This window comes from Phocoena phocoena, chromosome 3 (genome assembly GCF_963924675.1).
Source record: "Phocoena phocoena chromosome 3, mPhoPho1.1, whole genome shotgun sequence".
NCBI lineage: Eukaryota > Metazoa > Chordata > Mammalia > Artiodactyla > Phocoenidae > Phocoena > Phocoena phocoena.
Window position 1 is genome coordinate 84,121,965 of NC_089221.1, and position 26,992 is coordinate 84,148,956.

At 33.5% G+C, this 26,992-nt stretch overlaps 1 protein-coding gene across 10 annotated transcripts in view; it reads left to right on the forward strand.

The window, feature by feature from the left end:
* The window catches only part of PPIP5K2 (diphosphoinositol pentakisphosphate kinase 2), a 66,085-nt gene extending 41,275 nt beyond the window's left edge, over window positions 1–24,810 (forward strand). For 2 of the 10 annotated variants that reach the window (XM_065874505.1, XM_065874507.1), the window contains exons 21-30: window positions 2,747–2,854; window positions 2,944–3,060; window positions 6,128–6,295; window positions 8,671–8,844; window positions 10,144–10,216; window positions 11,814–11,933; window positions 12,834–12,896; window positions 16,503–16,643; window positions 19,783–19,908; window positions 24,698–24,810. In XM_065874505.1, coding sequence (XP_065730577.1) covers window positions 2,747–2,854; window positions 2,944–3,060; window positions 6,128–6,295; window positions 8,671–8,844; window positions 10,144–10,216; window positions 11,814–11,933; window positions 12,834–12,896; window positions 16,503–16,643; window positions 19,783–19,908; window positions 24,698–24,810 — 1,203 coding nt within the window. Of the gene's footprint in view, window positions 1–2,746; window positions 2,855–2,943; window positions 3,061–6,127; window positions 6,296–8,670; window positions 8,845–10,143; window positions 10,217–11,813; window positions 11,934–12,833; window positions 12,897–14,824; window positions 14,885–16,502; window positions 16,644–19,782; window positions 19,909–24,697 lie in introns of all 10 variants that reach the window. The other 8 variants (XM_065874510.1, XM_065874511.1, XM_065874513.1 and 5 more) reach the window with 6 other exon arrangements.
* Window positions 24,811–26,992: the final 2,182 nt, after the last annotated feature.

The window sequence follows — 26,992 nt, forward strand, 5'->3', positions numbered from 1 at the left end:
AGAGTCTATCACAGTATGTCCATTACCCACACAATCCATATTTCTCCCTCATGCAAAATTCACGTAATCTCTCCTCCAGTATTCCCTCAGGCTTATCTATTATAGCATAAACTTGACATCCAGGATCTCATTATCTAAATCAGGTCCAGGTGTGGATGGGACTCCTTGGGGAGAGCTCCTTGAGTGCTCAGGAGAACTCAGTCTCATTTCAAAGACCTATGAACTGATGATACCAATTGTCTGTCCTTCATACATTTGACATACAGTGGTGGGATAAGCATAGAATAACTGCTGTAGATAACCTTTTCAAAAGAGGGGAAAACAGAAGGTACACCATGGTCACTGGTCCATAGCAATTTTGAAATCTGCCTAGGTACTTACTGCCCATTCCTTAATTAGGGCTCTGTCATACTGCCAGGGAGTTGTTTATAATGGTTCATGGCTTCATACTTTGGGTTCTTAATTGCTTCATCTAGGTCATCCTTCCTTTTCCATAAAAAGTAGCTCACATTTGCAGCTAAGTAGTTTTCTTTAACCTGCTTCCTGTCCAAGGAAGTTTGGGGATCCAAAGGTCTGTTTATTTTTAGTTCAAGATGGTATAATTTAAAAAACAAAACAAAAAGGAGTAATTTATAATCTACTTTATTAAACAGTTCATACCCACAAATCTTAAGAATAAGCCCATTTTTACATTGGGCTCCCTCTGTGTCTACTGAGGGATAGTACTCAGCAGTCCTTATTGCTTAATAGTGAGTATCTGAGAGACATGCTAGTATAATCCTGAGAAAGTCTTTGCGTCTTTGAAAGGTCTGTGAGCCTTAAATCTTTCTGAAGTCTTAGCAAGTGTTTTTACAATCACACCCATGTTTTCATGACAGATTCCTGCGTTTCTGTTCTTCCTGGAAGCCACTTTTTAACTATAGCATTTTTTGCTGTCTGGAGAGGCTAGGAATGAGAAACAGTTTTATTCTGAACTCTGCAAGTCTTGGCTCCTTTAATTAACCATTTTCCTGTAGTTTATCTCCCTCCTCTCATAGTTCATCACAGGTAGTGAGAAGAATCTTGGTGGCCTTTTGAGAATTTTTCCTGGAATTTTTGGTAGCTAGCTCATTGAGTTCCACTGTCTGCAGGCTACAGTGTTTCTACACTTTATGCCACTACATAACAAGGGTTCTTTTTCCTATAGTTTCCAGTAAGATTTTTTTTTAACCTTCCTATAGTCCCTCACCAGCAACCTCCTCAGTGCCCTTTCAGGCTTTCACTAACACTCTCTTTTTGAGGCATTTTAACTTTCACCAACACTCTCCTTGAGGCCCTTTCTTTGCTTACAGGTGTGGAAGGTAAGAAAGAAAAGAGAGTCAAGAAACGTTCCCATATTTCTAACAGGATCATCTACAAAATTACTCATTATTCACTGATAAGTAACACTTGGGGGAGTATCAGGCATTAGAAGGAAAGTAATGAGGTTAGATAGCTTGAATTTGAGGCACTAGTAGGCTAGTCAAGTGAACATGACCAGTAGTATGTTTATATGTAAGGCTAGAGGTTTGGGTTAAAGGTACAGAGTTGGTAAGCCAACATATTAATGATGGCTGAAGCAGTGGCTATTAATAAGATTCCCAGGAAGTTTGTATGTGAAAAAATAAAGAAAATGATGTTTTAGAGATTGGCAGTGGAAGTGATAACCACACAGACTTAGAAATTTTAATATCCCCTTTCTTTCTCAGTACACTCAAACCACAAATTATCTAGAATACAATGTCACTTCTATCATATATCAAAAATATATTTTCAGCCATCTCCAAGCTAGCAAAAAATAAGAATTAAAAAACTTTTTATATGTATATATATATTAGCATATACATTTATGCACATCTATAAAAAAATAATCTTTAAAAGAAAATGAATTCAACTTTGTTTTCTTTTGTACTTTTTAAAATAAAGGGCAGTCAGTGAAATGTATGAAGATTTGGTATATGTCTCCTGATTCTTAATTTCTCTTATCATTGGGCCTTGATGAATAGTTATTATCAGAGTTACCCTAAGACTATGTAAGTGTTCTTTTCCCATCAAATTTTCCAATTCATATGTTCTTTTCTCTTGTTTTTTATTTCTTTTTTATTCCTTAATAGAATAGCAAAGTGGCATCCCTTGCATACATATGAGAATTAGTGGAGCTTTAATAAAAGAAATAGAGAAAAAAATGACCTTTAATTAGCAAGGCAAGAGCTTATATATCCATTAGTAATGATGGAATTGTTTTAGGGGAGGAGAGATACATCTCTTATGTGGTCACCTTTTAACTTTCTTGCACTTATTTATAAGGTAGAAAGAACATAGAAGATGTAAGAATGGAGAGAAAGCCTATAATTGGAGCGTAATAGTGAGTGATGCATAAAATTGTAACAGATAAGTTTGGAGAGCCATGCCTTGAGGATTGGGAAGCCATTAAAAGGTTTTAAGCAGGGAAGTGAATGGCTTTGGTTTCTGTGTAGACAATAGATAGGTAGAAGTAGATATGAGGAAACCATTTAGGGAGCTATCACAGTGATCTAAAGAAAGATGATGTAGTTTACACTTAGGGTGGTGGCAGTAGAAGAAAGCTTGTTGAGTATATATAAGTGTGTTGAGTATTAAGTATTCACCTCATTTGTGTGGTATCAATCAGGATTAAACAAATTACCATAATGAAAATAAAGTGGTTTTAAAGTAACATAATATGAGAAAATGCTTACCATTTGTTCAGGAATCAAAGGATGAACAGTGGAAACGAGCTATGGATTATTTAAATGTTGTCAATGAACTCAACTACATGACTCAGATTGTTATCATGCTTTACGAGGATCCTAACAAGGTAACAGAGTCTTGATTTACGTGTGTTACCAGAGGTAAATAAATAACTTGAAGTTTCTCATTTTGAAAGTGTTCTGTAATAATTTTTAGGATCTTTCCTCTGAGGAACGCTTTCATGTTGAATTACATTTTAGTCCAGGAGCCAAAGGATGTGAAGAAGACAAAAATTTACCATCTGGCTATGGATATAGACCAGCTTCAAGGGAGGTAATGAAGATGAAATTTTCATTGCTTAGTTACTACAGTTCTAAATATAAATGAGGTTTCTTTAAGAATTTTCTATTATGTACTATAATTCTTATCTCAACTAAGTAGCAAGATGGTTTAAACTTCTTGAAGTATGATTTGGGTAGACAACATTTTTACGAATATTAGAATTTTATATTTTATCTTTTCTCTAGATTTTTTGGATTTTTAATATCAGTAGTTAGAATGGATAACTATAATTTTTGTTTTTGTCCTCAAGTCCTACTTGAGGACTAGTCCGTTCTTTACTATGCTAAGCACTTGTTACGAATTACTGCAGTTTAATTCTTAACCTTACAAAAGTTAAACATGTACTCAGCTTTAAACCTTTTTTACTAAACTATAATACATATTCGTAAACATACCTAAATCGTAAGTGTGTAGTTTAATGATATATCACAAAATGAACACAATTGTAAAACAACTAGCCAGGTTATAGACAGAAGATCATTCTAGAAGAACCAGTTGTGCCCCCTCTTTCTCACAACCTCCCTGCCTTCTCCCCAAAGTTACCTACTATCATGACTTCTGGCACCATAGATTAATTTTGTCTATTTTTGGACTTTATGATCACAAATGAAATCACAAAATATGTGCTTTTTGGGGCTGGAGAGTGGGTTTGGTCTCTTTCATTATGTGTTTGAGATTCATCGGTTCTTCATTTTTGTTGCCATGTAGGATTACGTTAAATAAATATGGTGCAGTTTATTAATCCATTTCACTATGATGATCATTTGATTTGTTTCCAGTTCAAGGTTTGAAGATGGATGCTTTTATGAAGATTCTTGTTCAGGTCTTTTTCTGAACATATGTACACATTTCTTTTGGATATATATGTAGGTGTAAAATTGCTGGGTTATAGGGTATGCATATGTTCAACTTTTTAAAATAACAGTCAAATAACTTTCCAAAGATACTACCATATCTTTATCAGCACTTGGTATGATTAGTGTTTTTAGTATAGCTATTTTGGGGACTATGTAGTGATATCTTGTGGCTTAAATTTACATTACCCTCATGACCAATAAGGATTAGTACCTTTTCTTATATTCATTGGTTATTTGAATATGCTTTTTGTGAAGTGCTACTGGCTAGGACTAGTATGGTGTTGAGTAGAAGTGTTGATACTAAGCATCCTTAGTATCATCCTTGTTCATTCCCAAACTAAAGCAAAAGGTCATGTTTCAAAGTGAACTTTTTGGAATTTTGATTGAAATTACATAAACTCTGCAGATCAGTGTTGAGAGAAATAACACTTTTACAGAATTGAATCTTCTAGTCCAAGGACTTGATATACAGCTCTGAATTTAGTGAGCTATTCTTTATATGTTCTTGATAAAATTAAGACTTTTTTTAATGTCTTGTATTTTCTTTGTCAGAGTAATTCCTAAATTCTTTATGTTATCATAAATGGCTTATTTAAATTTCGTTTTCTGTTTGCTATTTTCATATTGAATTTTAACTCATTTTTATAGAGAGATTTTATAACTAACAACCTTACTGCATGCTGTTTATTCATTCTAATAATTTATACATAGAGTCATTTGAATTTTCTATGTATATGATCATATCTGTGAATGATGACAAATGTCCAGCAAAATGTTGAATAGATTTAGTGATGGTGGGCACTCTTGTCTTCCAGTGATTTATTAATTGTGATGATTGTTTCAAGTTTTTAGTTATCCCTTACCTGGTTGAAGAAGTTTATCTTTATTTTCTATACCCCTTAGTTTGATGAAGGTTTTTATGTACTTCTGCTTGGCTTCTTTTAGCTAACGTACATTCATAAGATTCATTGATGTAATTAGTTTTAGTTTGCCCATTCTTAGTGCTTTAAAATATGTGTTTTAGTGTAATTTACCCAATTTATCCGTCCTGTTTATTTATTTTTAAATTTATTTATGTTTTTATTTTTGGCTGCATTGGGTCTTCGTTGCTGTGTGTGGGCTTTCCCTAGTTGTGGTGAGCGGGGGTGACTTCGTTGCGGTGTGTGGGCTTCTCATTGCGGTGGCTTCTCTTGTTGTGGAGCACGGGCTCTAGACGTGTGGGCTTCAGTAGTTGTGGCACATGGGCTTAGTTGCTCTGCAGCATGTGGTATCTTCCCAGACCAGGGCTCGAACCCGTGTCCCCTGCATTGGCAGGCAGATTCTTTTTTTTTTTTTTTTTTTTTTTTTTGCAGTACACGGGCCTCTCACTGTTGTGGCCTCTCCCGTTGCGGAGCACAGGCTCCAGACACGCAGGCTCAGCGGCCATGGCTCACGGGCCTAGCTGCTCTGCGGCATGTGAGAATCTTCCCGGACCGGGGCACAAACCCGTGTCCCCTGCATCGGCAGGCGAACTCTCAACCACAGCGCCACCAGGGAAGCCCGGCAGGCAGATTCTTAACCACTGCGCCACCAGGGAAGCCCTACCCATTCTATTTAGATGGATATTTAGTGTAACTTTTTTAAACGTATCTGTTTTCTGTACTATACCGTGAGATTCTTATAATTTGGGACAGTATCTTATTCATCGGTGTCTTGGCACATGGTACATACTAAATATTCAGTGAGTCATCAAATGGTTGTTATTTAAGTATGCAGTCTTTACATTTGTTGGAAATATTTGGCATAGAGTTTGAATTTTCTAAAATTTATAACTTAGATACTGTTTCAGTTTGTGGTTGAGTTGATGGCATTACTGGTAACAAAACTGGTTTCTTTTTTCTTACTGTCATTTATTATTATTGCTTATTTATTTGGGCATTGGATGAAATTTAATTAAGTACTTTGTTTTATATGGCTCTTTATTGTCGTTTTATGGTTTAATGTATCCAAAGAGTATGTATTTCTTGAAGTCAGGAACTCTATCATCTGTCTTACAATATCCAGAATAATACTAGGCTTTCATAAGAATTCAATTATTAATTTGCTTGAATAAACAAACTTGTATATGTACTGCAAGTGACTATACCAGTTGGTGGTTGAATTTGTTCATCTGAAGAGATTGATTTGTTTTATCTGAATTTTATTATGTTCTTTCTGCACAGAATGAAGGCAGGAGATCTTTTAAAATTGATAGTGATGATGAGCCACATACTTCTAAAAAAGATGAGGTTGATCGAGCTGTGATATTGTTTAAACCTATGGTATCAGAGCCAATTCATATACACAGGAAGTCTCCACTTCCAAGATCTAGGAAGATGGCTGCAAATGAAGTAAGTATATATCAGAGCATGTTTTTTATGAAGTAAACTAACTATATTTTAATAAAACAGAAAAGAAAATACAGCTTTAATTATCAAGCTTGGGAACCTAACAGATTTTTAATTGTCAACTTTATTTTTCAAATAAATTTTTTAAAATATAGAGGCAGTTAGAAAATACAAAGATTAATTTTAGAATTTGGAGCTTTATAGTTTTCATAGCAAAGTTGAATAGAAGTAGTAAAATAAGGCCTTTTGAAGACTTGATCCATTATTTTCTTGTCACTTTAGGTTATTCTAATAAAGAACTTTTTAAAAAGTCTGATATAATGGATCAGAAATAATTTTTGGTTAAAAATAGTGAGAAATTGCCAGAGATGCTTCAGCAACAACTGATTCCAATGACACTGTATATTAAGATGTGAGATTCTGAATTGTTAACCTGATTGCAAAAGTCAGTATAGGAATTTGAAATTTTGATGCTATGGTTGGAAAATTTACCTTTGTATTATATTAAGGTCTATAATTAAATAACTTAGGCTAATTCTTATGCTCACTAACAAAATAACATTTAAATAGCTACTAAAATAACACTTAAAAGGAAAGTTGAAAAGAAAGAAAGGAAAGTTGAGTAGTTGGAATAAAGTTTAAGTAAATCTTTAACATCTGTATACATTTTTATACTCTGAATACCTTCTTTTTGGGTTATTTATATTCTCTATAGGATGATTCCCCCAGCACTGATTTGAGATCAGTGCTTAAAAATGTCTTCTAAATGCTCAAGTAAAAGTATTAGATAGGAAGAACCATCAACTTTTAGGTTAGAAAAATATTTTTTGTTGATGATTAAATATGCCAAATCTTAAGAGTTAGGTATAACATCTAGCAGTTGGTGAGTAGGAACGTAAACACCAACAAATGAGAATTATGCTCATTTCTATAGCCCCAAATTATACAAACATATGTGCTTTTGATTCTCAAATTTCAAATGTATGTGTCCCAATTTGACAATGATGTATAGGAAAAACATCCCGATAAAATAGATTGTTGTAATTTTACAGTTGAAAATGTATACTAGTTAGGATTCCCGTGAATAACTATGGTATAATTTTCAACTGTAAATTAGGGGCCAAAAATTCTTCTTTTCCTGCGCTCTTTTCGCTAGCCCAATAAAAAAGAGGATGATTAACAATTGTAGAATTTGGGATTATTCTATTATAGCTTAATTTAAGAATGAGAAACTGGGGTTATGTTCAGTTATCTTTAATTTCAGAAAATTGGGAAATGACATTTATTAATGTAACCTAAAATACCATTTGTGTGAGGGCAGTGATTTTGGTGTTGTTGAACAAAGCAATCTGCAATTCATCAGACTGTTCAGAATTTCACCATTAAACCTTTTTTCTGAACTCCAGAAGAAGTCTGTAACACTGATACAGTCAAACGTATTCTGAGTCTCATCTGTATTTGTGAAATCTTCAACAAAATCACTGCCCTTTGTTAACTCTTAAAACGCAGAACACATTTATAAACCTTTTTCTCGTAAATACTTAAAAAGTTGCTTTCAAGAGATTATTTCTATGCCATGCTAAACTTTTACTTCCATAAGGTAAATTATTCAAGTAAAACCTTGAAGACTTTTTCCAGCGTCCATCATCTCCATGGATATCAGAAGTTTGTACTTCCAAAAGACATACAGAGAAAAAGACTATTCTCTTCATTTTGTGCAAGTAGATTTTACTCTGTCCTCACTGTCTGAAACCTGAACATGCAAACATGTAAAATGAGAATGTTTGCTGCATGTTTTGCCTACTGAACTCTATAAATAATCTTTGGAGGGGGTAAATAAATAGATAGCTTGAAAGTGTAAACAAGTGCAATTTGAATCCTCCATCTTAAGATCTCTAATTTTTTTTGTCTGGCAGACAGATTTCTTTTCATACATATATACAATGAAGTCTCTTTAACCCTTTGCAGGATTCTTTAGTGCTTTGGGTTGAAAAGTTTGCCCAGTATAGCATAAAACCTCCTGAATATCATATTTTTAACATTGCTAAGATAAAAAATTGTTAAAATCTTTCAAGTTCTAAGAGGGAAGTGACAACTATTAAGCAGTATAAATATTTTGTATATTTAAGATAGTGATGTAATTCTGATAATCATTATTACTTACAGTTAGATTTATAACTCATTCCGATCAATTTCTAAAATATTAAAATATTTGGCTCCCAAATTACTGTTTAATAGTTTTTTAAAAATTGATAAACAAATGCAAACAAACTGTATTTTTTTTTCTTTCTGATCATTTGGCTCTGTTGTATCTAACTTTGCATGCTCTGCTTTTTTTTTTTTTTTTTTTTTTTTTTTTGCCCCTTTCTCACTTCCAGGAAGAGAGCCCCCTGAGTGTGTCTAGCCCAGAGGGTACTGGTACCTGGCTGCATTACACCAGTGGTGTGGGTACTGGGCGTCGAAGACGCAGATCAGGGGAACAAATCACTTCTTCCCCTGTCTCCCCCAAATCATTGGCTTTCACATCCAGTATTTTTGGCTCATGGCAACAGGTTTTTAAACTTTACTTCATTAAACATTTTTCCTCCCCGCATTCAGAGCAACAAACAGCTGTCTTTGAGGACATCTAATCCCTTATATTTTACATCAGAGTAAATACTTCTGTTTTTAAATTTTGAATTCACTTAAAAATGCTTGTAATGTCTCACAATATTTGAGGGAAAGAAACCACTTACATTGCATGTGTTTAGCATTTTTACTGGGGGGGTTTTAAATATCCAGGATTTTAAAATTAGTCAATAAATTTTATACTCCTGGAAATTTAGCTTATTAATTAAAATTTTTTAAATGTAAAGAAATCATTTTTTGACTTATTTCTTCTTTAAAACATTCAGAAATGAAATTACATAATTTGATGATAAGAAAATTTAATAACCTTTTCCCCCATAATTGAAAAATAGATTCCATTTGGAATTTGCTGAGAATGTGAACATTTTTTTAAATATCAAAATTTACGTGGCCCTGTGTTAATTAGCAGGATACATCTAATACTGATGGTTCTCTCCCTCGCTTTCTATTATCTGGAAGTATCTAATAATTACATACAGTATGGGTTTTTTTAGTTGTATAATATCTTAATGCTCTCTTTAAGATAAAAGGGGACAATGTATATGTGCCCATCAACAATATGCCCCAACAAAAGGGGTCAAAATAAAATTACTTCAGAAGGACTTTTTGTGATGACATTTGGAAACTTAAAATACTGTGGGATTTTTTAGTTTTTTGTTTTTTTACAATGGAAGGTCTGCTCATACACATGACTTTTCCGAGAATTTCAGCAATTTCCTTTTGGAAATATAATGCATTGATTATAGGAAAAGGGATTATGGTATCCATTAAGGCTGTGAATATTTAAAGGTTACTCTGATAAAGCCTGTGCATGGATCAGTAATTGTATGGTGATCTCAACAGTCTGTCTGTCCTTTCTTTTGTTTGTGATTGTTTTTTCCCCCTTCAAATACAGGAGCCGTTTAAGAGTGGGCATTTGGCTTCTTTTAAGAGAGAGTGAAATTATTAATTGTCTATTAATTGTTTCTTTTCATCTGTCTTGTTTCATACATGATATTTAATTCTGAATGCCTGCTTCACACCACTTCATTGCAAGGACCTCATATGAAATGGACTCCCTTCAGAAGGGGATCTTGCATGATCTTTCATAATTTGTGTATTTCTACTAATATTTATCATACAGCTTATTAACCTTTGTCTGTCTGGAACAGGCTGCAAATGAAGTATGGACTTTTAAATTTATTTTACTGTTTTAGTTCATTTATTTTGCTTTCCTTGTGCAGGTTGTATCTGAAAATGCTAATTACTTGCGAACACCACGAACTCTTGTAGAACAGAAGCAGAACCCTACTGTAGGTATGTGGTCTAAAGGAAGTTGTATTCCAAACCTTAAACTCACTATTTTGCACACATGTAAAACTCTTCAGAGGTGAAAGCATGACCAAATGCTATGCTTTAGTTTTTATTTAACATACACTAATTCAGAAATGTTGAGTCATAAAGCTCAAAATATAAAGTTTTGATGAAATAAATAAGAAATAGCATTAATTTTGTTTCATAACCCTTTTGAATGCCCATAATGTAAACTACTTAGTCTAATTGCCAGTGCTCATTTTTAATCTTGTATTCTATAAGTTAAAATCCCAACATGTTTTAATTTAGGAAGGAAACATCATTTTTCCCAGCTGATAAAGATGAAAATATGCTATCACATACAAAAAAAATCTACTATTCTGATTAAAAAAATTTTTAAGTGGGGAGTGTTTCAAACCCTGTCTGGGTATATTAATTATCCTTTTGGTTTTGGTCATCTCTTAAGGAAAGCCAAAGCAAAACTGATGTACAGTGACAATGTTAATTCTTCATTGACCTATAGAACATAATTGTTTCTTTGCTAACACTCAAGCAAAGCAACATTGAAAAAGACCTTTCTAAACTTATTTTAGTTTTAAGGTCATTATAGATAAACTACATGCGATAATGACATATTATTTTCTGTAAATAGTTGTCTAAATCAGTTTAATAACAGCATAAATAAATTTCATTATGTTTCGACTATGTATGTACTATGATCTCTATACTAAGTTTATGAACTATCCATTGATGCCTACATACTTGAAAAATCTCTCTTTAATTACATATATGTTAATTGATACCTTTTGATATTCCCACTGTGTCTTGCCAGATACACATACACACACACACGTGTGTGTGTATATATATATGTGTGTGTGTGTATATATATATACATATTATATATATATATATATATATATTACTCCTTTCTTTATATATCATAATGTAGCTGATAAAAATTTACTTAATCCTTACCCAGTGGTAAAAGTTTTACTTGGGTATAAAGACTTTTACTACAAGTTAAGCATTAGATTGGGGTCTTATTAATTAAGATCTTAAATCATTTAAGTATTAGGAATTTAGAGTGATTTAGGCCTGAATGACCACTTAAAAGGAATTGTTTCACCTGGTCTTCTCACAAATTTCATAATAGATATTGATAACTCAAATTCAAGGGCATCAGGAAAGCTTCTTCATTTACAGATATACATTCAAAAATATTGATTTAGTATGATTTAATTTATGCTAGGAGAAGTTTTTTTATATGGCCTGCTCACGCAAATTGATTGACAGAATTCCTTATCATCCTAAATTAATTTTTATGATAGTGTTTTTTTTAATATGTATATGTCTAATTATTGTGTGGGCATATTATTTTCCTCAAAGAACATTTTCTCCAGTGTAAAATGCCTCCATTTGTACATATGATAAATGGTGGTGGTGATTGTATTATGTTGACATTAAAAGTGAATTGTGAGCCTGTTCAGGGCACTGCCAAGTATGTGTGGTAAGAGCCATGTTATTGCATGCTGCATGAATTCCCAATGTGAATAGAAGAACACCCGTTGTTGTATGTATTTTCTCTAACTCCCATCAGGGTCTCACTGTGCGGGCCTGTTTAGCACCTCAGTGCTCGGGGGTTCTTCAAGCGCACCTAACCTACAGGATTATGCTCGTACTCATCGTAAAAAGCTGACCTCTTCTGGCTGCATAGATGGTATGTGCACACATGCACACACAGATTCATACCTACACCCATGCACACACCCATGAGCATACGATATTTCTCAAAGGCAAGCCTAAGGCCACTGACTGATGCAAGCGGAATCCTAGCACCCTTTGCCTAAGTGACTATCAGTGCTCTGTTATTCACTACTTGGGTCCATGTTTCATCAAACAGTTAATTGTAGTTAGACTTACAGTACTTGTTCAGTGAGTATTTCACTGAAATATGAAATTTAGAACTACATCATGTGTATTCTTCTTTTAAATAGTTGATAAGCCATATTATAAAGAGTAAATCTTTCTTTGATCCTTTAAACATTTGTTCATTATTAAACCTTATTTTATTTACTAGTATTGATCTAAATAAATAAAGTGAATGGAATGTTTATAAGTAGAAGAAAATATCATATTGGCAATATTTTTATTAGAATAAACATAAGATGAGAATATTTTAGGACCCCTAGTAGAAGGAAATCCTCTCATTACTGTTAATACACCTTAAATTATAGTATTCAGAACATCTCTTGAGGCTCACAGAAGCTTGCCCCTTTTGTTAATAGGAGTGTTTATTAGCCCTTTCTAAATTAGCTTTATTTGAAACTTTTCCTCATGTATCCACAAATTTATTTTACTCAGTAAAACATGGCTTTCCCAGAATTGCCAGCTCATCCTGCTTTTCTTTCTTTTGTATATTTCGTTAAACACTTTGCCTCTGTCATCAAGCCATTTACTTCTTTTAACCAGTTTTTGGCTTATTTCCCTCTCTCACCATCCCTTCTGCATGTCACCTAATTCTAAACTCCTTATATATTTGTTTTTCCTCCTCTTTTTTTAAGTGTCCTTCTTTTGGTAGCTGTTACGAATTTCAGGTACCTGTTTTTCTCTTTCTCAGACGCCACACGTGGTTCTGCTGTTAAAAGGTTTTCTATCTCATTTGCTCGACACCCAACCAATGGTACGTTTTGCTTTTATTTTAAAAGATAATCCCCTGCTTCATCCTTTTTTATTTTTCTTCTGTTTCAAAATATGTGGGGTATACAGTATCATTCATTTCTCAGTCCTTAATTTCAATTGGCATACAATTCTAACTTATTATTCACCCAAAATATTGATACTGTCTAGCTCCCTGTTTCATCTGTAATTTAGACAATAATTTAGCACTACTCATCAAACTTTTAAATGACCACAATGATGATGAGTTTTAATACTTAATTAGCACCTAAAAATTCCTTCTGATTTCTCAAGTGATCAATCTACGTAATTTTAAAAATACAATTAGTATTATTTATTTTCTTTTTAATTCTTAATAATTTTAATGTGTTTTTCTTTCTAATTTATTTTCTTTTTTTTTGAATTTTTGAATTTTATTTTTTTATACAGCAGGTTCTTATTAGTTATCTATTTTATACATATTAGTGTATATAGGTCAATCCCAATCTTCCAATTCTCCCAACCATGATTACATGGTTGTTTCATTGAGCTATTTAACAAAAATACGGAACCACACTTGTCAAATAGCCAAATGAGATGTGTCTTTGAAAACTTCTTGGGAAGCAGGGGATGCGGGTTTCACTGTGTAACATTATTTATCCCTGGCTGTCTAAAGCAAAACCCAACTTGGTCTGGAGCACTCTGAAAACTTCATTCAGCGTTCACTTTGTCCTCATGTGGCAATATGGTTTGCTGCTGTCGAGCAACAAATTTTGGGGGGTATCATTGCTTTTTGTTAGGATTTGGAGGGCTCCTGATAGGAAGAAGACTAGGCTAAAAAATCTAGACAACCAGTTCAATTAAATTCAGTTTTTGAGGCTGAACAGGAAGGTTTTGTGGCCATTATTTATAAGCTGAATTTTGCACTATTACCGCTTTCTTACATAGAGCTTTTTTCGTGTGGGACAAGAGGGAATATTTACTAATCATTTTTAAATAACTCAGAATCAAAGAATTTAAAAGAAAACATACATGTTTTTGCTTTTATTCGGAATGAAGTTATTTTTATCCATGCAATTATTTTTTTCTTTTTCTTTTTAATTGTTAAGTAAGTCTTTCAAAAACTCAAGTCAGGTCTTTCAGAAACTATTATGAAGCTCAGGGATTGAACACAAATTTATAGTCATTCTTCTCCTTCTGGATCCTTTAACAGCACACCTAAGTTAACAGTGCACTAATACTTCTTGAAGGTGGAGTAAGAAGATCTAATCCTCAACAAGTGAAAATTTAGCCTTAAAGCTAAATGTGCTTTCCCTCCATTGTAGCTGTTTAAATGCTACTTTTTGAAGAAAAAGATCCTTATTTGATACAGCTGCAGCTTCTAAAGAACCCACATGCATAAGAACTTCTTAGAAGAAAAACCAAAGTCACAAGAAAAACCGAAGTCACGAGGAAAACCGAAGTCACAAAATTCTAAAGAAGAGACATTGAAGATTTAAGACTGACTATAGTTTTTATACAAAATGCTTATGTGTTTATAGCCAGTATTGCAAGTTTTATATAGGAGAAATCTTTGTTTACTGAAGCTTAAAAATAAAAAAGCTTTTGTTAAGTTTAACAGAAAATAGAGTAATTTTATATTCTTTTGGTTTAGACTTTTTAAAAAATGTGGATTTTCCACACATTGTGTGACTTGATGCATATAAAATGCATCCCTTTCAATTCTATAAATATTTCTTTTGGGTTTCAAATTTTCTTTTTTATGCTGTGTTGTCTTATCTGTCCTATGAGTTGTCATTTGACTCTTTCTTTTTCTTTTCCTTAACTTTCATGTTTTTTCCATCTTAACACATATTATGGACTTACCCCTCCCCTTCATCTTTAGTTCAAAGAACATGGTGAAACAAGTATCTTCTGACAGTGCTTTACCTTATTTTCTGGGCCTCTGTGCAGAACACCTACACCTCTATAGGTGCTGGTCCGTTTCCTCTGTGGAATTTCTAGGCTCCAGTGGTATGTTTTTATAGCTTCTAAACGTGACAGCAGGGTGGCTTTTTAAACTGCTGCGCTAACCCTTTCACTGTGCATTAAAGAAAAAGTTTACTAAGGATAGATGGAAAAAGATGTAGTCCAAAGGGGCTTGATTATATTGTCATTTGCCTGTTATAAAATCTAACAGGCAAGTGCAAGAAAATAGTTGTTACAAAAGACTTATAAACATTCTGAGGAAAGGATAAAAAATCCACAGTATTAAGTTTAGCATAATGCAAGGAAAGGGTTTGCGCTTATTTGCATGAATCTTGTACTTTTAAAGAAATGTAGTACTTGTGGAAGCCTAATTTCTTTAGTGCTTAACTTAGGTGCTTTAGCTGCTGCTATGGTATTATAATTTTGTTTTGTTTTAAGTTTATGTAATATCCTGTCATGCTTTGGTTTGCACCTGAAAATCAAACATACCAGTTTTGTTAATCAAAGGATTTGTTGTTTTCATTGAAAGATAGATTCTCTTTTAACCAGTTTCCCTATTGCAACTAAGAATTAGACAGTTCTTGGGTCAGTATTTTCTCCCAAAATTAAATAAATATCAGTCAGTGTTAAAATGAGCACATGCCTATTGAAGCAGAGAGTTTTCCAGTCTATTTGAGTTTAATTAATTTTTACTTTTAACTTAAGAATATTAGACTTTATGTAGAAACTAAACATTAAAAGTATGTCTTTTGGAGGAAAACTAGTTTAAATTTTTGAAAAAGTACATGCAGAAAGACTTGTTATTTTAGTTGTATATAAAAGCAATTTTAAAAGCCATTCAGTTGAATAAAGTAGGCAATATTTATAAAAGGTGAATAACCTATGTCCTATTTGTTTAAAAAAAACTGTATATTTAAGTGCTTTTGTTTCACTGATGGTATTAATACATATCTGCATGGTTTGTTTCATGAAATTTTTGTATTCCTGTGCCATTGTTGAATGCAAACATATTTGTATTTTGTATTGCTTTTTACTTGGCCTGACTTCACTCAGCTAGCAATTTCCAACAATAGAATTATTGTGTTAATTCAATAAAGGTAGGTTAAATATGTTTTGGAATTTTAATTTCAGCGTAAATGAATGGATGTTATTTTGGGGTCACGCTAGAGAGTATTATTGGCCTTGTTATGACTAGAAAAGTATTTAAAATCACTCTTCACAAGTAATCGCTTATTTGTTTTTCAACAAGAAGTTACCTTTAGCATTCTGGCATCAGGGACACATTATGGCATCAGCTTCTTCACCTATCAAATAGACCTGATTCTAAAAAGTAAAAACTAAAAAACCTGTATTTTTCTCTGTTTATTATTCCCCCAGGTTTTTTTCTTTAAGTATTATTCTTAGATTTTACCAAAATAGAGAATGAAATTGTGTGCATGCTGTACTATGTGGTTACATTTTAAATGAAATCTTTGTCACATCCTGATCCAACCCCATACTGCATAGCATCTGGTGTCATGACTTCAGAGATCTCGTGTGTTTGCATGTGATAGATTGAAAAGACCTAAACTGTCTAGTTCTAAGCAATGGTCTTCTTCCTTTTTAATTAATGAATTTTTAAGATATCCAACTCTTGTTTTTGTTTTTGTTTTTTTCCCCTCAGGCTTTGAATTGTATTCGATGGTGCCATCTATTTGTCCTCTAGAAACTCTTCACAATGCCCTGTCTTTAAAGCAGGTGGATGAATTTCTTGCTTCCATTGCTTCTCCATCAAGTGAAGTTCCACAGAAGACCCCTGAAATTTGTAGGAAAATTATTATTATTATTTGATTTTTAGGCAATAGAGATTATCTGAATATAAAAATAATTATAAAAACATAAATTCAATAGTGATAGTAAATAGAATTTTAGGAGAGAAAGAGAAGAACATTATTTAGAATTCTTTGGTATAATATGCAATGTACCAGGCTGTTGTCTTGACTCTTCTGCAAAGACTTTTTTTTTTTTTTTTTTTTTACAGAAAGGGGGGAAAAATCTAAGACCCAGCAATAAAATCAGCAACATGTAATATAGAGTCATGGTCTTATTTCCACATTCCTATTGTATGTCATTTTATAAGCTTTTTAAAAATGACAAAACATCAGTCTATATTAACCTACACATGCCACATGCCCATCCCTTCACCACTTTTGATAAGCAGTCATATAGACTCAGAAAGAGCCCTTAACTAAAGAGAGCAAATTAGGACAACAGTTTTTTAAATTGTGTTCTGCAGAAAATATTCTGAAGAGGTTAATTCCTCTGTGTAAAAAAAAAAAAAAGAGGTTTGTCACTAAGTAAGTTTTGGAAACTTTATTATATCCCACCTCCCTTTCAAGAGGTGTAGTTTCATCAGCATATAAACAGCTATGGTTCTTCTCTATAAAGAAAACTATATACCCACATTTTCCAGAACTTCCTTGCTGAGAAAACACTTTTTTTGGTAATGCATTTAAACATCATGTAGAACTATTCTGAGGGACTTCAGTTTGGGAAATGTTCAGGGCTACCTTTTTAGATGTGAGAAGTCAGCTGGCTGTTGTCATTTTCAGCTCTGTAGGATCATTTGACACATTGGAATTTCCAGTTTAGGAAGCATTCATTCTGAAAGAGAATGCTCTGCTTAGAGTTAAAAGTCTTGCTAGTCCTAGTCATATCTTAGGAAAGGTACAAACTTTCTATGTATACCAACTCCTTTTTGTAAGGAGAATGTTGTAAATATGTTTTTCCCAAGAATGAAATTGGAGGTCTTGGGATGAAAGCCACTTTTGTGTGTTGCTGTTACTCTCCTCCCTTTCCTGGGGAACCACAATGTATTATTCTACAGAATTCTATTCAGTGTATTCTGTCCAAACAGTGCCCCCTGCATTTTTGCCTTTCTCTTTCACATCTGGTGGTAGAGGTCAGCTTTTAACCATTAAGGGTAATGGAGAGGTATCTTGGTGTGAATGTTCTAAAATATTTCACTTTAGGAATGGTTTGGGGAAGTAGGTTTCAGATTTAAATGTACATATGAATGTGTCTGATTCTGAGAATTGATAATACTCCAAATGAAATAACCTGCAAGCTATAAAGTCAAAGTCAGGAAACTGAAGGATGTTCTTCCTTTTATATTCTCTGTTAGCTGATAGAATGGACAATGCTGCTCCTCAGAACGCAGTAGAGAACCTGAATAAATAAATTCTCATTTTCTCTTTTACCCTTCTTTATACTTGACATTTCAGTGCTTCCCTGGATCAGGGATTTATAATCTTAAAATAGAGATTAAAGAAAGACTGTAATTAGTAAATAAGAATTTAGGGTAGGCATTAATGCTGCTTTGAATTTAGAAGATCTTCAGTAAATGACTTAAAGGTAAAGTAGCAGTAATGACATCTGTTTTGGAAAGAGAATTTTGGTGGAATATTTACAAAAAGATAATCTTTGAATGTTTATGCTGTGGCATTGCTACCTTATGATGGCTTCATTTCTGTGGTTAGTGAATTCAGTTCCTCAGAGTGTATTATTGAGGTATATTAATGAAATGAAATATTAAATTCTTTTTCTAGTTCTCATTAACTCTTCTCTATATTATGGACACAAGTTGTACCCCAACCCCTCTAGTTCTCTTAAAATTTCATTCCATTACTTACTAAGGGAACTAGATGAGAAAGTAAATATAGTTAATGCAGTTCATAGAGTTGGATAAACCTTAGAGTTAATCTAATTCATTGGTCTTCAAACTATATTCCCAAGAGCTTTAGGAAGTTCCATGAGGAAGAGAAGGATGCTGAGTGATTAGGCCTGTGTCTTCTGTGGTTGCTTCAATCAGAGTCTCTGCTTTGATCTGTTTTATTTAAGATTTCATTTGAGAAAAGCTTACTGTTTTAAGAGAAAAACTTAGAGACACCATTGAGGAAATTAACCAGTTAGTGCTCAAGCAAGACTAAAACCCAGGTCTCCTAAAGTGTATGGTTTTTCCATTCTCTTTGATTAAAGAAAATAGGGTTCCAATTATGATGGAAGTATCTGAATCCTGTATTGTATAGTGTAACTGCAGAATAAATATTTAGTAGTCACAATATATTTATGTAATTTATACTTAATTCCCTGGATTGTCAAGGAAGTAACATCATAATATAGAACTATACTGAATTTGTGGCATTCATAACAAAGGAGAAGACATTGTTAATATCTGTCATTCACAGATTTTTTTCTCACCTAGGACAAAATTAATTTTGTGGTAACTAGTAGATAGCTTACAATGAGGCACTGACAATATCAGGTTGGTGGAAAAGGTGTGAGAATACTAATTGGATAAGTTAGAGGTGGAAGTTATAATAGGATAAAAAATGCAAGCAGAAAAGAGCTAAGTAATGATGTGGTGCTTTATAGGATGTTTTAGGCACTTTTTAATCACTTGTGTATTATTTTATTAATGGCTACTTTGATCTTCTGCCAGTGAAATTTGTATTCATTCAGTGTGGGTATCAATCACCAAAGGCACATTTGCCATAATTGGCCCACATATTGATTTTTCAGAGACACCGTGTTTATTGCTATCAGGTCCTCTTCCAAAATTGCAGTAATAGGCAAATCGGTCTTTTGTTATCTCCTTAACTCCCTTTGTTTAGGAACCCAAAAGGTCATGCCAATAGCTCCCCCACTCCAGCCTATCCTTTCCCAGAGGACTTCATACTTAAGAATTGTACCTACTTGTCCTTTTCACACCTCTCAATCTCCCCACCTTAATTAGAAAGAAAAAAAAAATATTTAAATTTCTTTTGCTTGAAGATAAATCTCATCTGGGTGATATAGGAAGACAATCTGATTTAATTATTTGTAATCTAGTTAGTTTAGATTTGATAGAATTGTCAGAAAATTATTGAATTACCATGTTGGGTTTGTTTGTTTGTTTTTTCCAGCCTCTTCAGCTTCACGTTCCAGTCCAATAATAAGAAGAAAAGTATCTTTAAATACATATACACCTGCAAAGATCCTCCCAATGCCAGCAGCTACCATAAAGAGTACTAAAGCAAGCAGCAAACCAGGTTAGGAGTGTGTGTGAATTTGTGGATTCAATATAGCAATTAAAAAAAAAAAAAAAATATATATATATATATACATATAGCAACTAGAGGGGCTTCCCTGGTGGCGCAGTGGTTGAGAGTCCGCCTGCCGATGCAGGGGACCCGGGTTCGTACCTCGGTCTGGGAAGATCCCACATGCCGCGGAGCGGCTGGGCCTGTGAGCAGTTGCCGCTGAGCCTGTGCGTCTGGAGCTTGTGCTCTGCAACACGAGAGGCCACAGCAGTGAGAGGCCCGCGTACCGCAAATATATATATATATATATAGCAATTAGAGGAGTAATAATAGCTTGCTTTGTAGATGTAAAGATCTGTTTTTAAGTAGGATCATTAGACTCTAGGAACTCTGTTATTGTAGCCTATTTACATATTTGGGGGTTTTTTTCTCCATTAATTATCCCCCCTTTCCCTCACATATGTTAATAAAATATACTTCATACTCATACTTTTCCAAACTGATTTATGGACTGTTTTGTCTTCTTTTGCTTTTCTCTTGAGCCAAGGCATCACTTTAGTCATTTTGTTTGAAAGATTTTTTTTTTCTCTTTCCCTAGAGTATTTTAATCTCTCCATTCTCAGTCTGGTGCTGTAACTACCAAATTCAACTATGTTTTATCAGCTTTTTTCTGTTTTTACTTGGCATATTTGATTGTGTTGTTGCCCATTACAGATGAAGAAAGTTGCAGAGAGGTTATGACTTGTCCCTGTTCATGTAGCTAGTAGTCAGTAGATCTAAGACCTGAATACTCTTTGAATCATGGTGCATTGTTCTCTATGTTTTAGATGCATAATAAATGTACCAAGTGCACTAAAAAAGAATTATTCCATAGTTTATTGATGTAGCGTTCTGTAAGTATCCATTAGGTCAAGATTGTTGATAATGTTACTCAGATCTTCTGCGTATTTACCATTTTGGGGGATGGCAACACGTACAAGGGAGAGGAGGTTCTGATTGTTCTAGCAGTTGCTTAGAGAGCAGTTTCTACTCACAATTGTGGAATTGTCTGCTTCCCTCTTTAATTTGGTCAGTTTTTACTTTGTGAATTTTGAAACCCTGTTATTAGGTGCATACACATTTGATTGTTATGACTTCCTAATGTATTGCCCCAATATCATCATGAAATTTCCCTCTTTGATTTCTAGTAATGCTTTGTCTTAAAGTTTATTTTATCTAATGTGAATTTAGCTACTTCAGCTTTCTTATGACTACTGTATGCATGGTGTATATATATATATTTAATTTATTTTATTGAAGTATAGTTGATTTACAATGTTGTGTTAATATCTGATGTACAGCAAAGTGTTTCAGTTTTATATATATATACTTTTTCATATTCTTTTCCATTCTGGTTTATTACAGGATATTGAATATACTTCCCTGTACTTTAATTTAAAGTAGGACCTTGTTGTTTATCCATTCTATATATAATAGTTTACATCTGCTAATCCCAAACCCCCAATCCATCCCTCCCTCACCCACCCTCCCCCTTGGCAATCGCAAGTCTGTTCTCTATATCTGTGAGTCTGTTTCTGTTTTGTAGATAAGTTCATTTATGTCATATTTTAGATTCCACATATAAGTGATATCATATGGTATTTGTCTTTCTGACTTACTTCACTTAGTGTGATAAGTGAAGTCCATCTAGGTCCATGAAGTCCATCTAGGTCCATCCATGTTGCTGCAAATGGCATTATTTCATTCTTTTTGTGGCTGAGTAGTATTCCATTGTATATATGTACCATATCTTCTTTATCCATTCATCTGTCTATGGACATTTAGGTTGTTTCCATGTCTTGGCTATTGTAAATAGTGCTGCTGTGAACATAGGGGTGCATGTATCTTTTTGAATTATAGTTTTTTCTGGATATATGCCCAGGAACGGGATTGCTGGATCATATGATAACTCTATTTTTAGTTTTTTGAGGAACCTCCAAACTGTTTCCCATAGTGGCTGCGCCAGTTTACATTCCCACCATCAGTATAAGAGGGTTCCCTTTTCTCCACACCGTCGCTAGCACTTGTAATTTGTAGACTTTTTAATGATGGCCATTCTGACCAGTGTGAGGTGGTACTTCATTGTAGTTTTGATTTGCATTTCTCTAATAATGAGCAATGATGAGCATCTTTTCATTTGCCTAGTGATCATCTGTATGTCTTCTTTGAAGAAATGACTATTTAGGTCTTCATGCACATGTATATTTTTTTTAACCAAACTGTCTTCATATTTAAGGGGATCTTTTTTAGACAGTATATATTTGGCTTTTTTAAAAGGCCATTCTAACAATATGTGCCTTATAATTAGTGTTTATAGTCCATTAACATTTAATGTAATTATTGATATGGTTGAGTTAGGTCTACTCTTTTATTATATTTTCTATTTATTCCTTCTGATTATTATTCCTTTATTCTTTCCTTCTCGTTTTTTTAAATTAATTCAGTATTTTTTAGAATTTCATTTTAACTTATCTATTGGCTTTTTAGCTATACCTTTTTGCATTATTCTTTTATTGGTAGCAGTAAATACATATTTCTGGCTTTTCTTGGTCTACTTCAAGTCAATTTTGTGCCACTTAACATAAAATGTAGAAACCTGCCAACTGTATAGGTGTGTTTACCTTCCCTTCTTTCCATCTTTTACACATAGTGTCCCATATGTGTTACTTCCACATGTATTATAAAGGCTACAGTACAGTGTTATGATATTTGCTTTAAAGAGTCATATGTATTTTAAAGAAATTAAAAAGAGAAAGAAGTCTTTAATTATCCACATATTTGCTATTTTTAATGTTCTTTATTTCTTCTTTTAAGTGTTTGTTTCCATCTGGTTTCATTTCCCTTCAACTTGAATTTATTTACCATTTCTTATACTTCAGATCTGTTACTATATCTGAAAAAAAAATCTTTATTTTGGGCTTCCCTGGTGGCGCAGTGATTGAGAGTCCACCTGCCGATGCATGGGACACGGGTTCGTGCCCTGGTCCGGGAAGATCCCAGATGCCGCGGAGTGGCTGGGCCCGTGAGCCATGGCCGCTGAGCCTGCGCGTCCTGAGCCTGTGCTCCACTGTGCGAGAGGCCACAACAGTGAGCGGCCCGCGTACCGCAAAAACAAACAAAAAAATCTTTATTTTACTTTCATTCTTGAAAGGTAGTTTTGCTGGACAGAGAATTTGGGAAGAAAGTTTTTTCTTTCAGCATTTTAAGGATGTTGTTCCACTATCTTGTCATTCCTCTTGTTTCTGATGAGAAGTCTTTGTTAATTTGAATTGGTTGTTCCTATGTATGCAATGGGTTAATGGATTATTTTTCTCTGCCTGCTTTCAGTGTTTTCCCTTTATCTTTGGTTCTCAGAAGTCTGACTGCGGCATGCTTAGGACTTTTTTTTTTGGTAATAAAATCCTGGTTGATAGTCACTTTTACCTGTCATCTCTATTCTGCTGTTAAACCCATCCAGTGAAATTTTATTTCATATATTTATTCTGTAGTTTTAGACATTTGTTTTGATTCTTCTTTGTAGTTTTTTTTCCTTCAGAGATTTCCTATATTTTTATTCATTATAAGCATATTTTCCTTTGTTCTTGAGCATAGTTAAAATAGTTGCTTTAAAATTCTTGTCTATTAATCTGGCTGATCTCATAAATTTTCTCATTCCCAAGAAGGAAGGTTTATTTCCTGTTTTTCATATACTAAGTAATTTTGGATTGTATCCTAGACAAACACTGGACTCTGTTGTTTCTCTTATGTTCCTCCAAAGAGTATTGGATTGTTTTTAAAGCAAAGAGTTAACCTTGGCTGAACTCAGATTGCAAACCTATGTCTTCTGAAGTGACTGACAGCTCAAATTTCACTTCACTTCTTTTAGCCTGAGCCGGACTTCTTAGGAGCTTACTCTGCTCAAGTCACACACTTGATCAGGGTTTACACAAAGATTTGGGATTCCCCACTGGACTTCCAAGCAGCTATTTTTGCCCCAATACTTTTCTTCTGGTTCTTCATGCTAGTAGGACTGAGTTTTATGTTGTAGTTTTAGCCATTCCACATGGGGCAGACTGGATCCTGTCCTTAAGCCTAAAGCTTTTTTAAAAAGGGCACAGGGGACTAACTCCATGTTGTTCCCTTCTTCCAAATATTGGTTCTTTTCTAGTATATGCCTGCTTTTGTTCATTCTTCAGTGTCTTCAGGTAGTTGTTTTTTTCATATTTTATCCTGCACTTATACTTGTTACCAGGAGGAGGAGGATTGGTCTGGCAGGAACTTACCCATCCATACAAAAGTGTAACCTGGCTTAGAATAACTTTTTGATAACTCATTGGGGCTTGATGTTGGTTTGGATATAAAAGGATGATTCCCAAGTCAAGAATGTTTCTAGTTCTTTAATCGTTCAGCTTTTTAGATAGTGGTAAGATAGGAGATACTGAAGAAAATAGATGTTTATAGGGAAAATGATGAGTTCCATTTTAAACATGGTAAGTTTATATTTCCTATCAAATATCTATATAGAGGTTTGTAGTAGGATGTACAGGGTATACAGATCTTGAGGTAAGGGAAAAAGGTCTGGACCAGAAGTATAAATTTGAAGGTCGTTAGGACATTAGATGTTAATTAAAAATGATGGAATAAATGAGTTTCCCAGGAAGAATGCAGGGGAATAGAGAAGTTTGTTTTATGTTATTTGAACTTCTGTTGATTATTTTGTATTATCTGAACTTGGATTGCTTGTGAAAATCTAAACAGTAGTTTTTCTTTTTATGTATAGCTCCCAGCGGACCTTCTAGTATGGTTGTTCCCAATACCTCATCTCGGAAAAAGGGTGTGAGTAGCAAAACAGAAATACATGAACACAAAAAAAACACTGCGAAAAAAAAATGAAATCTTCTTAGCAGAAGCTGGAACTCATTATACTTATAAAAAATCACGTGTTCAGTAGAAAGAGACACGTAATAAACCTTGACTGAAAAGTATCAAAGCAAGTAATTTGTGCCTCCTTATACATCTCTGTATTAATTTAAAGATATATGACATCTAGAGAATTCTTTGTATATATTTAGTTAAGGCCTTTGTCATGATCTGGAAATGTTTAAAACAATGTTTATTAGCATTTTATGAGTAGCAAAACTTATGGTGGTAAAGATCTGTTGTTCTGAATGTGATGTTTACTGTGTGCCTGTGGTAAAGAAGAGGAATGGGAAAACCCAGACAGCCTGTGCCAATGTCACACAGTAATGCTGTTTGCTGAAGAACCTGTGAGGTGACCTCTGTACACATTTTCACTTTCACAGGATCACATCTGGGCTGCAAAAACCTATAGCTTGAAATTTGATGGCCATACTGGGGACTTTTAAAAAGCATATTTCCAAAGAGATTTCATTGACCATATAGATTAGAAACCTTTTTTTCCCCAATTGTTATGATTACATATATGCTGCAATATTTAATAACTGGAGTATTGGCATATGGGTTATTTTTTCAATCTATGCTTTGAATTTTTATTGTGTATTATTTAAAATATTACATAGGCAGCTGGGATAACTATACCTTTATGCACATACATTTGTAGAAAATATTTTCTTTATATATTTCCTTACCATAAGGTGCTTTTGTTCATCAGGACAATTTTTCTTTGTATATTGGCAAGAAAGACATCTTTAGAGTTTCTTTTTAAGATATAGTTGACAAGTTTATAAATGTTAGTTATCTTCAGAGTTCTTTTTAGATCTAAAAAACTGAGTTCAAGAATGGAGGTAATCAATGTAAGAAGAGTATCTGAATTCCATTGTTAGTAGATAATATGTATAGCACCTATTTTTACCATTTCCATTCTTATCTCTAGAATATCAGTTGATCTCACAAAGATAACTTAAAGATTGAGCATTTGAAATACATGCTCATTTCAAATGATTAGATTTTGAAGGGAAATTGAGATTATTGCATTGTGATTTCATCTATAATGTGAAAAAATATTTATTATCCTTGGTGCTCACTTTCCCCTGATGCACAAATAATTATTGTCTAAACCACTTGAAATGACTTAAACTGTAAACCAAACAGTACATCCTGATAAGAATTGCATCCATTGCCAGTTAGGTAACTTAAATTGCTAAAGCTTTAGTTTGAGGCTTATGTTTAGAAAAATTATTGAATTCTCATATGAATGCAGCTATTAAAATCCTTCAGTAGAGACTCTCCTAACCTTAAATCATCATATATGAATTGACTTTAGAAAATAAGCATAATACGTGTTCATTTTAAAAGGTACCAGATGCAAAAGTCACAAATATATACAATTCTATAAGTTCATATATTTCACATGAATGTAAATGTATTACATGGAGACATGTCTTGTAAACAGTTGAATGTACCTAAGCTTTCTGTATGTGAAAATGTGGTTAATGTGCTCATTGTCAGAGTAAAGAAACTACTTTTATTTTTTAAGTGGAACTGAATTAAAATATTTTATTTCTAGAATCAGAGGATGGCTTAAATGGCAAGTTATTTTTTATTCTTTTCTTTGACCCTTTACTTTTAACTTTCAAAGTAGAATGGGGAAAAGTATTTTAATATTAAACAATGCTCATCTTAGATATTAGATAAAATTTCTTAGTATTGGCCATAGCTATCACAATAGAAACTAACTAGAAAGTTCAGTGCCAGTCACATTTTTCCATTGATACACAAGAACTATGATTTCACTGTGGTCGCCAAACTTGGTAATAACTGCTGTGTAGACAGGACAGTTTTATTTGCAAGAACCTTAGATTCATTTTCCAAAACAAACAAAAAGAAATTATAGTTATCACCATTCAATGGAAGTTTGACTGAAGCATCTGTTTCTCACTTGATTCTATCCCTGTAAAGTGTGTTTTTTGTTTGTTTTAAATACTAGAAGATATTTCTTCTCATAGCTAATCCTCCATCCAGCGAAGAGATGAGAAAGCCCAGCTTGAGGTACTGTTCAGTTATCCTGGCCTGTTAGTCTTCATAGTGCATTATTCAATCTTTTCCCCTTAAAAACCCTGCATATGAACTCAAACCTATTTTTTGCCCTTGAAGT